The sequence below is a fragment of the Malaclemys terrapin genome, chromosome 2, assembly GCF_027887155.1.
Source record: "Malaclemys terrapin pileata isolate rMalTer1 chromosome 2, rMalTer1.hap1, whole genome shotgun sequence".
Classification (NCBI taxonomy): Eukaryota; Metazoa; Chordata; order Testudines; family Emydidae; genus Malaclemys; species Malaclemys terrapin.
In genome coordinates this window covers 207,470,957-207,486,897 of record NC_071506.1, presented here as the reverse complement: position 1 = coordinate 207,486,897, position 15,941 = coordinate 207,470,957, and the positions used below count along the sequence as shown (strand labels likewise).

Sequence of the window (15,941 nt, the reverse complement as noted above, 5' to 3'; positions counted from 1 at the left end):
TTCAGGGGCTCAAAAATCCGGTTTCAGCCTCTTCTCCCCCCCCCAAAAAAAAACGTCCACGAGATTGGCTTCAACATCGTATGGTTTCTCCTAATTAATCAACATGGCTCCTCTGGCTTTGCATTGCCATCCTTTCCTCTCTGCAGCCAGCCAGACTCGGCAGCCCCTTGTTCTTTTAAACAAAAGACGCCCTGTCACCTGTCTCCTACATTCAGAGCATTAAGCAAAGCAAAGCCCTAGCTATTGCCACACCCAGCTCCGCTCTGGCTGCTGTGCTGGAGTGGGGACCAACTGGCTTGCTGTTGAGGAAGTTACACAGGTGTGAAGCAGTCGCGGCTCTGCACCACACACCACCTTTCCCCCTTTGCAAGGCAGGGACAGGGGCACTAGAACAATGTGTATGGGGGTGGGGGTGCTGAGAGCTATTGAACCAACCCTGCATATAATGGAACCAACCCTGTAACCCCTGCATATAATGGAAACCCCTTCAAGCCAGGGAGTGAAGCAGCACCCCTCGTTGCAGCACCAGGCTGCAGGGGATCAGCCACGCCCCCTCCGTGTGAAGCAGGCAACCTAGGGGAGGATCCTGGCCACTGAGGGTTAGCGTCACAGCCAGCCCCATGTGGCTCCGCAGGAGCCAGGACTGCGCCCCATCGGCAACGTGTTAAACGGGGGACCAGTGAGACAACGGGCGAGGTGAGCAGCGGTCGCTGTGGAAGGGAGGCGCGCGCCCCCTTCTGGCCTGGGCGCTCAAATCAACGCATTCAGTGCAGAGAGCGCGAGAGACGAGCTATTGGGCACGTGCAATGTGAAGGGGGCGGGAGTTCCGGGAGCAAATCGCGGCTCCGTCTCCCTTGGAAACCGCCACAGCCACTAACGTGTCCCCCTAAAATCCGCGCAAGGCAGAAAAGAATCCCTTAGGCTGCCGCGCCCCCTTACTTCCGGCCACGTGAACGAGAATCTTCCAATGAGATGGTAGTACAGGGCTCGCGAGGTTTTGTTCTCCATGGCAACCGTCGCTGTATAATCAACCGTCGCCTCCAGGTACCCGTTAGAATCGCTATGGTGAGTAACGAAGTTGCCTCCGGGCCTATCTGGGGACGGTACCGGCTCTGGGACCATGCTGAGCCCGCCTCCCCGCATCCTCTGCGGGGTCAGCGCCACTGGGGCCGTCAGGAGCGAGCGGGCCGGGACATGGCCCCGCCCATCCCCGCAGGGGAGCCCCGCCGGATAACGGCCGAGATGCTCAGGCTGATGCAAAGACGCGCCCCCATCTCATCCCTCCGCGCGGGGCGGCCCGGGACCAGGCGCTGAACCCCGCCCCCAAGTCCCCGGGCGGCTGCTGGCCCAGGCCGGGGGCGGCTTAGTCGAGCGGCGCCAGGGTGGCTTTGCCCGAGCCGTCAGTCGTGGTCAGGTCGAGCAGGAGCTGCCACTGTAGGCGCCATTGTTATGATTCCCAGCCTCAGGCGCAGGCATCAGGAGACTGGCCGAGAAAGCAAGAGCGGCAGTTGGAAAGCAGCCCACAGTGTTCGCTCAGGATTCGCCTGGCAGGGACAGGGTCACGTTTTCAAGCTTTTCTCCACAACCCTGAGGGTTGGAAACTTACTTTGCTTCTCTAAACAAAACTTAAGCTTGTCAGGTAAATCACCCGGCCCTGGGAGCTGGGGCTTTGCGAACAACAGCAAATGCTGTCAGGCTTGCAAGAAAACAGTGTGAGTTGGTTTTATCGCTGTTAGGAATCCAGTGTCGTTTTCTTGGCTGCCGTTAAATCCACTTTTAGCTTTGGATTCAAACCGAACCTTTCCCTGCCTCAAGTTAAATCATCAATTGTAAACAACTTTTCCATTTGTACTTCAGTGGTTTTCTAAAAAAAGTGGTGCAGTCTCATTGGATGATACAACTATTACAACATGTTGATTTACAAGTAAATAGAGCTTTTACACTAGATTTGGTACATCTTTATGCTACCTAGGAGGGTACACTGGAACTACATACATTTATTTAAGGAATTACATAGCTTAATGTTTTCAGATTCTAATTAAGTGTACGTTTTTCATATGTTAGAAAATGGTGAATAATATATTGCTTATTTACTAACTTTTCAATAATGACATGTGTCAAGCTGAATTAGGATAGTAACTGAAATTTATCACACAAAACAGCATATAAAATTTATTTTTATTAAACAAAACAAGTGCTTAATACTACATGACCTGTTGTATCATGTTTATAAAGCTTGACCTCAGAAGTTAGGTTTATTTCCTTATTATGTATATAGAAAAGAAGCCTTTGCTAGAGGCTGATGGATTCAGCATATTTATTTTTCATTTAACTGTTTTAAGAGATGATTATTATTTTTAGGCCTTAACATACTTTTTATTAAATTCAGATTTAATTTTAAACAGGTTTATTTTTAAAAGAAAAACTTATTATAATTTAAATAATAAAATTTTAAAAACTGATTTAAATTTAAAAAGTCAATTTTTTCCCCAAAAATCATCAATTTCTGTCCACCCCAAAAAAAGATGAGCATTCCAAAGCTATTTTCATTATCTTAGCTGACTCAGAAATGCACACAGTAAATAAGCATAAACAATAGTGTAAAGTCAATCCTATTTGTAAAAAATTGTTCAGATTTAATTATCTGAGATGTTAAGAGAGAAGCTTCAGTTTTAAATTGAATCTATCTCCCCTTGTAAGTATTCTCACACTTCTTATCAAACTGTCTGTACTGAGCTATCTTGATTATCACTTCAAAAGTTTTTTTCTCTTACTTAATTGGCCTCTCAGACTTGGTAAGACAACTCCCACCTGTTCATGCTCTCTGTATGTGTGTATATATATCTCCTCAATATTTATTCCACTCTATATGCATCCGAAGAAGTGGGCTGTAGTCCACGAAAGCTTATGCTCTAATAAATTTGTTAGTCTCTAAGGTGCCACAAGTACTCCTGTTCTCATATATATGTTAACCTTTACTGTGTCCCCTGATCCACAGGCGGAGCTGGGTCTAAATGATCACCACCAGAATGAAGTGATCAATTACATGCGCTTCGCTCGTTCCAAGCGTGGCCTCCGTCTCAAGACAGTGGATTCTTGCTTTCAGGATCTTAAGGACAGCAGGTACCATGAGGAGGGAATAATGATAAAGCAAAAGCCTGAGGAGAGCAAGACTCTTTTGCCAAGGATTAATCCTGAGGCATCTGTTAAATTATGTATCAAATATGTTTGACTTCACATGTATGTAAGATAGCTAATTTGTATGCAATGGGTCTGTATATCCCTGCCAAGGAAAACATAAGAATGGCCATACTGGGCCAGACCAATGGTCTATCTAGCCTAGTATCCTGTTCTCCGAGGGTGGCCAGTGCATCAGAGGGAATAATCAAAACAGGGCAACTATCGAGTGATCCATCCCCTGTAGTCCAGTCCCACCTTCTGTCAATCAGAGTTTAGGGACATCCAGAGCATGGGGTTGCATCTCTGACCATCCTAGCTGATGGAGGAACCTATCCTTCATGAATTTAGCTAATTCTTTTTTGAACCCAGTTATACTTTTGACCTTCGCGTGTCCTGAAAATGAGTTCCACAGGTTAATTGTGTGTTGTGTGAAGTAGTACTGCCTTTTGTTTGTTTTAGAACTGTTGCCTATTAATTTCATGGGTCTCAAATTATGTGATGGGGTAAATAACACTCCCTTGTTCACTTTCTCCACACCGTTCCTTATCTTATAGACCACTATCATACATCCCCTTAGTCATCTATTTTCTAAGATGAACAGTCCTAGTCTTTTTTAATCTCTGTAAACTCTTCCTTATCCCTAATAACTTGTGTTGTCCTTTTCTGTACCTTTTCCAATTCTATTATATCTTCTTTGAGATGGGGATGTCATGCTGTCTGGACGGGCTCATGACCATGAGTGCCTACCTCAGACCAGACTGTCAAGAACAGGGCAGACATCCCAAACTGGTGGTATGTTTTACAACTAGATTTCACCAACCCAGTTACAAATGTGAACTCCTGGATCACTATATCAGTCTTACCATAGAATCACAGACAGTCCCCTTAGGCTCTCTCGTCTATCTTGCCATCCAGGCAAGCTGGACTTAGTGATTAATGGTCACTTACACCAAAAGTTATAAAATATTCAGGTTTCTTCCAGTCCCAAGAGACCAGTCGCTTACCTCAGAAAATTGGTACCCTAGATCTTGCACCAAAGACCATGCCTGTAGCTAATTCTGTAATAAACTAACTAAAGGTTTATTAACTAGGAAAAAGAAATAAAAGAGCCATTTACAAGTTAAACCAAGCAAGCGTATAACACAAAGTAGTTGCAGCCTAAATCCTAAGAGTGACAGAGTTATAGTAATCTGTCAATTCAAGATGTCTTTCAGGGTAAACCCAGGGATAAACCTGGAGGATCTCTCGCTTCAGTTTAGAGACTCTGGCCCTGTGGGAGTTCAAACAGCAAAAAGATGACACATTTTCCTGTGACCCTGTTTTATCTTTTACATTTGGCCTTCCAGTCGATGAGACCAGCTCATTTCCGAGCTGTGATAGGGCCATTCATCAGTCCTTTGTATTGTGATGATTCTTAATGGCCCGTGCCTGGGTTCACAAGTTCAGAGCAAATATTTTTAAAGCTATAAAGCAAAACTTACATATTTCCTTATAGCATGGAATATAGACATTACAAGTGAAATTAGTGAGATTAAAGCAATTTACAAGCATTTCATAGAGTCTAAACACTAAATACGTTCTTAGAAGACTAATACCTATTTTGAACAAAACTAACATACAGGTGAGCTGGTTTGGTTTCCAGCTATGAGTTTCTCAGTTCTAAGCTAACGCCTACGGCCTTGGCCAGAGCTGGCCCTTGGTTTACTAGCATCACAAAGTTGACCAGGACTGCATGGAGTATTCAAGCTGTGGATATGCCATGGATTTGTATAGTGGCATTATGATATTTTCTGTCTTCTTATCTATCCCTTTCCTAATGATTTCTAATATTCTGTTAATTTTTTTTAGCCTGCCACTGCACAATCCCTGACAGGTCTAACCTGTTTCTAAAAACATCCAATGATGTGGATTCCACAACTTCCCTAGATGACAGTTAAGCACTGGAACAGGTTCTTATAGTTAATGTTTTTCCTAATATCTAACCTGAATCTCCCTTGCTGGAAACTTCTTGTCCTACCCTCGGTAGACATGGAAAAAAATTGATCAGCATCCACTTCCTAACAACCTTTTACATATTTGAAGACGTTATCATGTCCCTCCTCAGCCTTCTTGTCTCTAGACAAATCCTGTCCACCTTTTTCAACCTTTCTTCAGAAGTCATGTTTTCTAAATTTCTTATCATTTTTGTTGCTCTCCTGGGGACTCTTTCCATCTTGTGCACTTGTTTCGTAAAATGTGGTGCCCAAAACTAGACACGGTATTCCAGCGCAGCAGAGCAGAACAATTACCTCCTGTGTCTTACATACAACACTACTGTTAATACATGCCAGAAAGACACTTACCTTTTTCTCAACAGCATCATACCGCAAACATCGACACGGCTTTTTTTAAAAGGTCCTTTTGTTAGCTGCAAGCATTATCTGATCTCGTGAAGTTTTTTGGATTGGATTGTTATTTTTATGATACATGTGACTTTTCTGTTTAGGCTGGTGGAGGAGACTTTCACAATAGATGAGGTGACAGAAATGTTGGATGGGTTGCAGACTGTGGTACACAGTGAAGTGGAATCCGAACTCATTAACACGGCATACACCAATGTGTTACTTCTACGCCAACTCTTTTCTCAGGCTGAGAAGTGGTACCTTAAGTTACAGACTGACATCTCTGAGCTGGAAAATCGGTAACCACATTTGAATTATATAGAAATAGAGAATAGTTTCACTGATACCTTTAAAGTGACTAAATACTATTAGGTTCAGCTCCTAATCTTAGAAAATTATTTTAGTGGTATATTATACCAATGACAATTTAATTTGAGATGCAATTTTTCAATTAAAAGATGATGATTTTAACTTCTTCATGAAGTGATTTGCCAATGTAAATAATAATCCTGCTTGCCTAGAACTTGCTTATTTATTTTTATTTGTATATAGGGCATACTTATGTTGCCTTTTTTGTACTGATCTAGGATTTGATCCTGTGCACCTAATTGAAGTCTTACTTGAATAAGAAGCACAGCAGCAGACTTGTAAATTGTTTAACAAGATTATTTGTCTAATAAACTTAATGTTTCACTTTATTTTTCTCTCCAAGAGAATTGTTAGAGCAAGTTGCTGAATTTGAAAAGGCTGAATTTACATCTTCAAACAAGAAGGTAGAGATTTGTTACTCTAAAATACTATAATCAAATGTCTTATAAATCCACTACACATGTTAAATATGTTTACTATAGACTATTTCCTTGTGCTTAAGAGGAAAGGTATTTATGCTAGAAGTAACCTTTAAAGATTTTCAAAAATAGCAGCCTAAAGTTAAGCTCCAAAATCTATATATAGTCACTTCTTAGCGTACGCTGAACGTGCTCAAGTGGCAACTTGAACACAGATCCCGACCCCCTACTCTGCAAATATTTTAAAAATTGAAAACAAGTTATATAAGATTTGTTAGTTTTAATGAGAGAGCCCAAGTCTGAACAAATAATAAAATTAATTCAGAATAAGCAATCATTGGTTGCATTTCACCAGACAGCAGAAAGGATAGAGTTGGAGAAATATTTTATTTACTAAAAAAAAGCTAGAAAGAAAACACATCATTTTAAATTTTTTGTCTTTGTCATTACTTTAGCCCAGTTCAGAGCTCATTAAGCCTAAACTTGCGCCATTAAATGAAGGTGGTTCAGAGCTGCTAAACAAGGTAAGAATTCTTTCCCTTGACATATTTGGAGTTCATGAGCATTTAATTTATTCAACTGAACTTAGGATGCTACCCAGTAATCAGGGTTTGCATAATACATTAGACACCATTTAGAATGCACTCTAATACGCTACAAAACTACAGTCACTTTAATAAATGAAACACTTCATTAAATTATGTGCTTTGGCATTTAATGTATTGCAAATATTAAAACTTATTTTGCATGCATTTTAGAAAAAACGATTACTGTTACAGTTTCTCTATTTAATGAATAGGATTAGTGGAGCTGATGTTTTGCTGATATTTCATAAGACTGGACTTCCTGCTGGGAAGTAGATTGAAACACAAGTAATGCAGCTCATCATTGGCATGAATGGGATATTGGAGATTTTCAAAGTCAAATTCTATTTTTTTTTCATTTTTATTTTTGCAGTAGTTTAAATTAAATTCTAATTGAACCACAGTTTAAAAGGAAAACAATTAGAACTTGCCTTTCAACTTTACAAATTTCCAATTTCCTATTTGTTACAGATTTTCAAATTTGTTGTAAAGCAAATTAATTTTTTTAATGGTGATTCATTAAACTTAGACTACTAAATAACCCAAAAACTTAATATAAAGAAATAGAACTAGCTTTTCAAGAACTTAGTAATGCATGGACTCTCATGAGATTTTTCAGTGATGAGCTGTATTTTCTGTCTCTGTCACCAAGTGATCAAGTGAAGCTGGAGACTCCTATGTGTTTTAATTTTTATATTTAATGTGAATATTAACATTTAACAAATTTACTTTTGTTTATAACTGAATATAATTAGAACATCCAACACTACATATTAGAATATTACACTGCATTTTTTTATCCAAATACAATTTTTTTTGCAAAGGTGGTTCAAAGCTGAAATGTAAATTTACTGTGACCAATAAAACATTGTCACATTTTGTGACACAAAACATAGGAAGCAGCAGACAGACTCAGCAGGAACAACACCCACGTGAAAGGTAACTGTTGTTGCAAAGCAAACTTTCTCGGCAGCGTGGTGTCAGTAGTTTTTCTGGAATCACTGTGCAGAGAAGAGGTTTTCAGGATTGTTTGAAGAGAAGGATATTTCCTTGAGGTGGTAAGCTAGGAAAAAGTCCATTCTCTGGTTGTGTAGCATTCATTCTGGAGTAAGGTTTTTAAGGCCTTATGACACAATTATAAATGTAAAGATATAACAGTAGTTAGACAAGTTGTAAATGAATTCAGAAGTCGTATATAGATACATTGATCATACCACTGTGTATGATATTTAATAAAATAGTTGGTTCTACAGATACTGTGTTTAAGTAGAAGTCAAAGTAGGTAGGGAAAACTATTTGTGGTGCTGTGCCAGTTATTCCTAAATACTTGAAAGAAAGAATACCAAGGTGAACATGGTAAATATAACTATAAAAGTGAACTTGAAAGCTCTTTAGGCCTCAATCATGCAAACACTTAGGCACGTGAGTAACTTTAAGCAGGAGAGTAATTGTTAATTTTAAATGGAATTACTCGTGTTTAAAGTGAAGCATGAAAGGGATTGTATGACAGGCCTGCAAACTTGATGACTCAGGAGGTCCCTTCCAGTCCTACGTCCATAGACATAAATAACAGTAGGATCACAGCCTTAATATTTAAACTATTTCATTCCCCAACTGTTGACATAATACAGTGGCTCTCCACCTTTCCAGACTGTTGTACCCCTTTCAGAGGTCTGATTTGTGTTGCGTACCCCAAGTTTCACCTCACTTAAAAATTACTTGATTACAACATCAGACATAAAAATAGAAAAGTGTCACAGCCACTATTACTGAACAATTGCTTACTTTCTCATGTTTATCATATAATTATAAAATCAATTGGAATATAAATATTGTACCTACATTTCAGTGTATAGTATATAGAGCACTATAAACAAGTGATTGTCTGTATGAAATTCTAGTTTGTATTGACTTCGCTGGTGCTTTCTATGTAGCCTGTTGTAAAACTAGGCAAATATCTAGATGAATTGATGTACCCCTGGAAGATCTCTGAGTACCCCCAGGATTACACATACCTCTGGTTGAGAACCACTGACATAATATATATGAAGACTAAACAAATACATTTTTAAAATAAACATTTGAAGATCACTTGCACTCCTACTTGGCTAAAAGGACTTTTGAGAGGGGTTGCCTGACTTTCAGAAGAGCCTATTTGTCACATTTTAAACAGTGACCATTAATAAATTGTTTCCTGTCCTGTTGATTGGAAAGCATTTTGACAAATACCACGAATAAGATATATATCTCTAAAATGCAATTTTACTTTTGTTTCAGTTAATATTATACCTTATCCTGTAGTTTGATCCTGCACGGTATTGAGTGCTCTGACCCTGATCCAGTAAACAACTTATGCATATGTTTAACTTAAGCATGTGAATAGTCCTATAGACTACAGTGCGATTGCTCATATACTTAGGTAAGAACATGCTTAAGTTCTCTGCTCTGTTGAGGCCTGGATGCCCAAGACCGTGCAGGATCAAACCCATCAAGAAAAACCAATGACCCACAGTGTGCTGGTCATCTTCTTAAGCATTGACATAGTAGCTAGATTTTCTAAACTAGAAAATATATTTACTTACATGAAATAATTGAAAATAACTGCAAGTCTATCAAATTCAGTCATGCAAGAGTGTTCATGATAAAACTAATTTTTATTTACCAAAAGGAAATTACAAGACTTCAAGAAGAAAATGAAAAACTGAAGACCAGACTCAAGACAATAGAAACACAGGTAAACTCACTATGAACCTGGATAGTAAATATATGTACATTTTTAAAATATCTACATAGAAGGAACACCATTGTAATTCTCTCATTTCCAGTAAAAGTTGCTTTATTAAGCTTTGTCTTTCCAATTTATTGCAGGCTACAAGTGCATTGGATGAAAAATCAAAACTAGAGAAATCACTGAAGGATTTACAGATGGTTCAGGGAGATCAAAAGGTTGGCTGTTTTATCCATTGAACTAGCATTACCATGTTGTGTAGAGCTAATTAGACCTGACAGGTGCAGTTAGCTTTGTGGGGCATACAAAGGTCCTATTCAGGGTTGCTATGGTCCCACTAACATTTAGGGCTCTGATCCTTTAAGAAAAATATTTCATGCTTATGTGTGACCTAATCCATGGTAGGAAATTATCAGTAAGTACCATTCCAAAGTTTGTTTCTTTGTATTCTAAAGATCAAAAGGAGTTTGATATTAATAGGTATATGTTTTGTTCTGTTTTTCTTATTTTTGTTTTTTCCTGTTTTGTTAGTAAAGAGGTGTCATCTAGTTTTCCTTTCTGATTGAGTAATAAAATGTTCGGTCTGTCTTGGTCAATGTTACTGTATATTCTCCTCATGTGTATGCATAGCTCTTTTTGGACAGTATACCAGCATATATTGTTCTGATTCAAACTTTTAAGGGGTTTAAAAACGTGCACAAATAGGATCAGAGCCTATACCAATGGAGTTAGTGGGAGTTTTGCCATTGACTTACTTGAGTATAGGATCAAACCCACAGACCTCTAAATTGCAAATACACCTTAAACACTTTGTCAAAAATAGTTCTACCTACATTTACCTGTCTACACCTGAATTGAGGGTCTCAGATTTCTCCTGTAAAAGTTGATGATCCAAATATGATTAACCATTGCAGGAAAAACATAGAAATTGAAAAACCTGAACTGCTGACAGATTGAAAAAATCTGTTTTGATTCACCTTATTTATTTATTTATTTATTTATTTGTTTGTTTTGGCCTATACATTTATTTTCTTAATAATGGGAATACCCAACAGTTTTTTTTTTTTTAATATTTTTAAAGTATTTCAGTTCAACTTGTAACATGAGTTGAAATGTTTTAGTCCTATTTAGCTTTTTCTGCCTTTTATGAAAGTAAAGTTGAAAAATTGACATTTCTAATACCGCAATATTGCTAACTTTGAAGTGAGTTTATCAGTTCCCTGTCTTAAAAAAATTGTATGTTTCCATAATTTTTCCATATTTTAAATCCAAGTTTCTTTTTATTTTGCTTTCTAAATGGTTTATGGTATGTACTCTATTTTCTTAATATGTTATAATGCCCCTTAATGATTTTTAGGATCTGTTATTTTCATACAATAATATTATTCAATGGTAGTTTGATTTAAAGTTCACGGCAAATACTTTTCTTATCTGACTTAAGTTTTATAACTGTAGTTATTACCCTATTAGTTTTAAAGGCCTGGAGACCAGTCTTATCTGCTGCCTCTCTGTGTAGGCATCAGCTGGCCTAACTTTCAGAGGTTGTTGAGTACCTGCAGTTCCCATCAAGCCAGTTGTTTTCCTCCACCTGGCCACCCACTTCTCCTTCAGCTCTTAAATTTCCTTTTCATGGGCATATATATGTGATTGAACCTATTTTGCAGTGAAATATTTACACAGCTTGAAATCTATTTACACAGGTTGAAATCTTTTTCAGCCGATCTCCTAGATCCTCCATGCTTACCCTTTTTTAAAATATAGTCTTCAAAAATTTTGATTTCCTTCTTAAAGGAATTGTGACCCTACATGGGATTATTCTGGTTAATAGAACTTCTAAAATAGATGTTTTCCTAATGGGGACAGGTGAAGAATTAATGTACTCCACATTCATCTCTGAAAATATTAGGTGGCTGGAGTCTGCTTTTTAAGTGTAACTGGTGTCACCGTGCCTTTTAATAAAATTAATGTCAGTTAAATGATATCCTAATCATGTTTTAATGGCCCAGGTTAACATGGGCTTAAAATACTTGCATCCCGTCTAACTACTTTCATCACAACTACAACAAATCATGTCTGTCACAGAGACCCAGTCATTAGTGAGTTCAAAATATGAAGAGAAGGCATGTGAACTACTGAGGAACAAACTATGCCCACAGACCAATGCAGTTTCCTAACTGTGTAGCATCTATCAACACAGCTTCAATACCAAAACATTATTCAGATAAAGTAAACTTTGATTCTCCGTGAATACCATATTAACTGAATTCCTGCTCTTGGCTCTTAGCTCCCTAGCATGAAACAGGCCTGAACTTCCTTCTTAGATTTTGGTTCCTTTGAGGCCCTGGTAGTTCACACCTTTTCTGAGTCCTGATACAAATGCATTGAGATTTGTCATTCTTTTGTTTCAACACAATGTTATTTTCAAGAGTCTAGTCATCAGATACCTCTCTCTTATAAATGAGAGGTTTTAATGCACATGGACATGGCAGTTAACTGAACACACATATGGCCCAGAGCTGGTGCTCGAGGGAGTGTGTGTTGCTTCTTTTCACTGGATAGAACAGTTGCTATTAGGGTGTACTTTCCTGGTAACTATGGAGATATTCTTCTTGTATCTCACCTCCAAACAGTGTGGCTTCAGCTCCTGTTCCTTACACACGCACACACTTTTCCTCTACACCTCTCATAACATGTCAATGGCTTTAAAAGCCACAGTATAGCCATGTATTTTCTCATTCTATTCTGTAAACTTCTTTATACACTTCATACAGTGTGTAATTTGTATCCTAAATGATAACTGACAGGAGATAATGGAATCTAATTCCCACAAAGAAATGAAGCAGTTTCTAAGAATTTGAAATCTTGGCAGAAAAGAAGCCTTTCCATTCACCCTAAAATGTATTTATTGACACTTTCTGAAGTCTAAACATGTATTATTTTAATGCTTTGGGATCTGTGGGACGGGGTTTGCCATTTAAAGACATTCTGTTATCATTTTCAACAAATAATTTAAAATACACTCTGCATTTAGGATTTTGCAAAAAAAAATCATTTTAATATTTATTCTTTTGAAGACTAATATAACTCAGGATATAAGTGAACTGGAAGATACAGTGTCTGCTCTGAGGTGCCAGTTTGAGAAGACCCTGAATGACAGTACTGCAAACCAAAAGTTCTTGGAAGAGAACTTGGTGACAACAAAGCATGACCTACTCAAGGTTCAGGACCAGTTATCTACAGCTGAAAAGGTTAGCTTCTTATTGCAGTGTATAGATAAGCTCTTTGTTCACTTTTTTTTTTTTTTTTTTTTTTTGGGCTATCTACTAATGTAACAAAGATTCTGTATATTGCATGCAGATTATTAGGGATACATCACACCATATTTTGGTGGGTTTTTTTTTTAATATTCTTCCCTTGTTAAAGAGTGAAGAGCATAGTCTAGTTCATAGATATGGAACACAGCCCACTGGTTGGTACGAATCAGATGGACACTTAAATACAGCTTCTGCGGCCATTTCAGAATGATTGTGAACACTGACAGCAGATCTTTAGAATGAAGATTTTCTTGTACCTCTGTGAAAAGTTGGTAGCACCAGATTCCCACCACAAGAAAGTGGTGATTGCCTTGTGGAAGCTGGCTACTTTGGATGGATAGTAATCAATTGAGACACCAGATTTGTATTGGAAAGTCTACAGTGAGTGCTGTAATGGTGAATTTGTGCTTGAACATATTTCTGATTCACAGACTGCAGCTGAAAATGACACACTGCACTGTTGTGGGGTGGGTTGGGTTGAGGAAGAGGGATTAACTTCTTCGATTTGATCCCCTACATCTTGAAAGTGATGTGAGCATCTGGTTTGATAATTACCATTGACAACTTCCCCTGCAACACTCTAAAAATGTAGGCATAAATGCACATTTGAACTAATGATGTCATCCAGAAAGACTCACTGCATGCTGTTTTTCTTCTCTGTAGAACCAGTAGAGGGAACACTAGTTAACAGATTGTTTCTAGGCCTATGCTGGTATACAAGTATAGCTGTATGGAAATGGCATGTTAATTTTGCATGAAACAAGGGTAATCTTACATTCATTTTGAAACAGAGAACATAGTTTTTGTTGAAGTCCTCTGTCTGAAATGTGATTGGCAACTATCTACAACAAAAAGCCAAGTTGGGGAATGCCATTGAACACATTTTGTTTCTGACAGTCTCAAGGCTGCCAGCCTCGTTCTTTAGTTTCGTACAAATTTTTAAATGACCTTTTTTTTTTTTTTTTTTTTTTTTTTTCCTGTCATTGGGGGTTATATGACAACCTGTGGGGTTAATTTAGTGATCTAAGGATTCTAAGGATTAGATAGAAGGCATAAGAGCCTAGTTTACCATAAGATAGATAAGTGGATTGTCATGCTAATTATGTAGAGGTCGCCACATGAGAACAAAGGTCCTGTCTACACTGTATGGACACTGTTCTTCGTAAGAGGTATAGTTTATCTTATTGTGTCTGACCAAAACTTCCCCATTCCCAATGTAGTGTAGCCTGCTTTTGCATGGATAGGTTGCTGTTTTGGTCCCAGTAGCTAGCTGTATTTCATTGATATGCTGTGTGTCTGGCTTGTGAAATACTTGTGAACCCTGCAGAAGGAAAGATGCTATTCAAATGTAAATTATTTTATACCTTCATTTCAATTCACCCTGTTCCATGTCAGCTTTAAAGTAATAGAAAATACTTAAAAACTGAAAGAAGAAATCCAGTTTGTCATATGGAAATGAAGGGAAAGATTTGTTTGGGCTTCAAGAGATATTCCATGTTTTCTAATGGTAACAGTAGACACTAACATGTATACATATGCATATTTTTTAAAAGTCTCTCTTTGACGTCTGTAACACTTCCCTCAATAGAATTAATGTTCCTTATCTCCTAAGATCAACTTTTAATGCAAGGAGGAGTGTAATTGGGAAAGCTTTGTACTAGGTAATTAAGAATTCTTGTTGTTTTTGTTCAAATTTGGTAGATGGCACCTTAGTATTACTGGAACAAGTGTGAGCTACTCAGCAGAATAGGTGTTTATTGGTGTGAGAAGAAAATAAAATCACACTTCTTTTTGTTTTTTTGTTTTTTTTTAATAACCTATCTTATGCTATTTGTATTTGGACCTACAAAATAAAAGTTTGTTTAGAGACAAAAATACTACTTTACAGGTTGCAGCATACATCATAAAGATGTATGGATATCAGCTTAAATCTGTGTTTGTGGTAGCTATACTTGTTGTTACTTGTAGACTTCTGATCCATCACACAAGTCTTTAAAAATGTAACTGCTTGTAAATCACATTTATAGGGTTTTCCAAAACAACTGGAACGCTTTGGATCACAGGGCGTTAAACTATGATATTTAGTTGACTGAAGGCTTGCAAGTAGATTGTAGAGAAGTGACTGGATATTCTGTAGTAGTCTAGGTTAGCCAGTGTTTGATTTGGTCATGAGTATACTTGAACTGTGAGCTAGAAGTGTGCAATCTGCATTTGCTATTCATTCACTTGCCTGTAACTTTGTAATATTATTAAAGTGCCCAGCTCAATATCTGATCAAGTATTTTTTTTCTTTCTTTTTTTTAAATCTGTTTGAATAAGGTTGTTCACCACCATGGTACCTGTGCAGAGCCCCACTGTAGTAGGCATTATCTAAACAAAAGCCAAATGTTTCTAGTACAAGTTTTTGTTCCATAACAGTCAGTATCACCAAAAGTTCCATAAGTGTTTCATTAATACCCGTTGAGTATTGATCAAAAGTAGATAATAGCAGCAGCAAGAATTTTGGACAGGGAAGAGCTAGACTGAACACTGGAATGAATTGTTCTTTTAAAAAAAAAAAACTGTTTTAGATTTTTTTTTTTTTTTAAATTGTAATGCATTGATGATCCTGTTGAGCAGGAGTTGGAGAAGAAGTTCCAGCAAACAGCTGCCTACCGCAACATGAAAGAGATTCTCAACAAGAAGAATGAGCAGATAAAGGATCTACGGAGAAGACTTTCAAGGTAAGTGGTGCTCTTCCATCTCTTCTCTCAAGAAGTCTGTTCCACCTCCACATTGTTTCCATAAATGTAAAACAGATTCTCCTAAAGCCAGTTTATTAACGTCTCTTTGGAACAAATTCAGTAGGGCTGTTGTCAAACTTTGGATATGCCAACCTTGACCTATTTTTCTTCAAAATATCAATGATTTTTTAAAAATGGCACCTTTACCGTAACAATCATGCTGCACATACACATTGTTAGGAA

General features: G+C 37.9%; 1 protein-coding gene and 1 long non-coding RNA gene across 6 annotated transcripts in view; one reads left to right on the top strand and one right to left on the bottom strand.

Annotated features, from left to right (window-relative positions):
• Positions 1–973: 973 nt before the first annotated feature.
• The window catches only part of LZTFL1 (leucine zipper transcription factor like 1), a 16,821-nt gene continuing 1,853 nt past the window's right edge, over positions 974–15,941 (top strand). Inside the window, exons 1-9 of one of the 5 annotated variants that reach the window (XM_054019644.1) lie at positions 974–1,065; positions 2,999–3,123; positions 5,666–5,860; positions 6,274–6,334; positions 6,805–6,873; positions 9,602–9,667; positions 9,802–9,879; positions 12,736–12,909; positions 15,595–15,698. In XM_054019644.1, coding sequence (XP_053875619.1) covers positions 1,063–1,065; positions 2,999–3,123; positions 5,666–5,860; positions 6,274–6,334; positions 6,805–6,873; positions 9,602–9,667; positions 9,802–9,879; positions 12,736–12,909; positions 15,595–15,698 — 875 coding nt within the window. In that variant the 5' untranslated portion in view covers positions 974–1,062. The other 4 variants (XM_054019643.1, XM_054019642.1, XM_054019646.1 and 1 more) reach the window with 4 other exon arrangements.
• Positions 6,880–15,941, bottom strand: part of LOC128832353 (uncharacterized) — a 24,682-nt gene continuing 15,620 nt past the window's right edge. The window contains exon 3 of the long non-coding RNA XR_008443969.1: positions 6,880–8,056. This is a non-coding gene — a long non-coding RNA (uncharacterized LOC128832353). The remainder of the gene's footprint in view (positions 8,057–15,941) is intronic.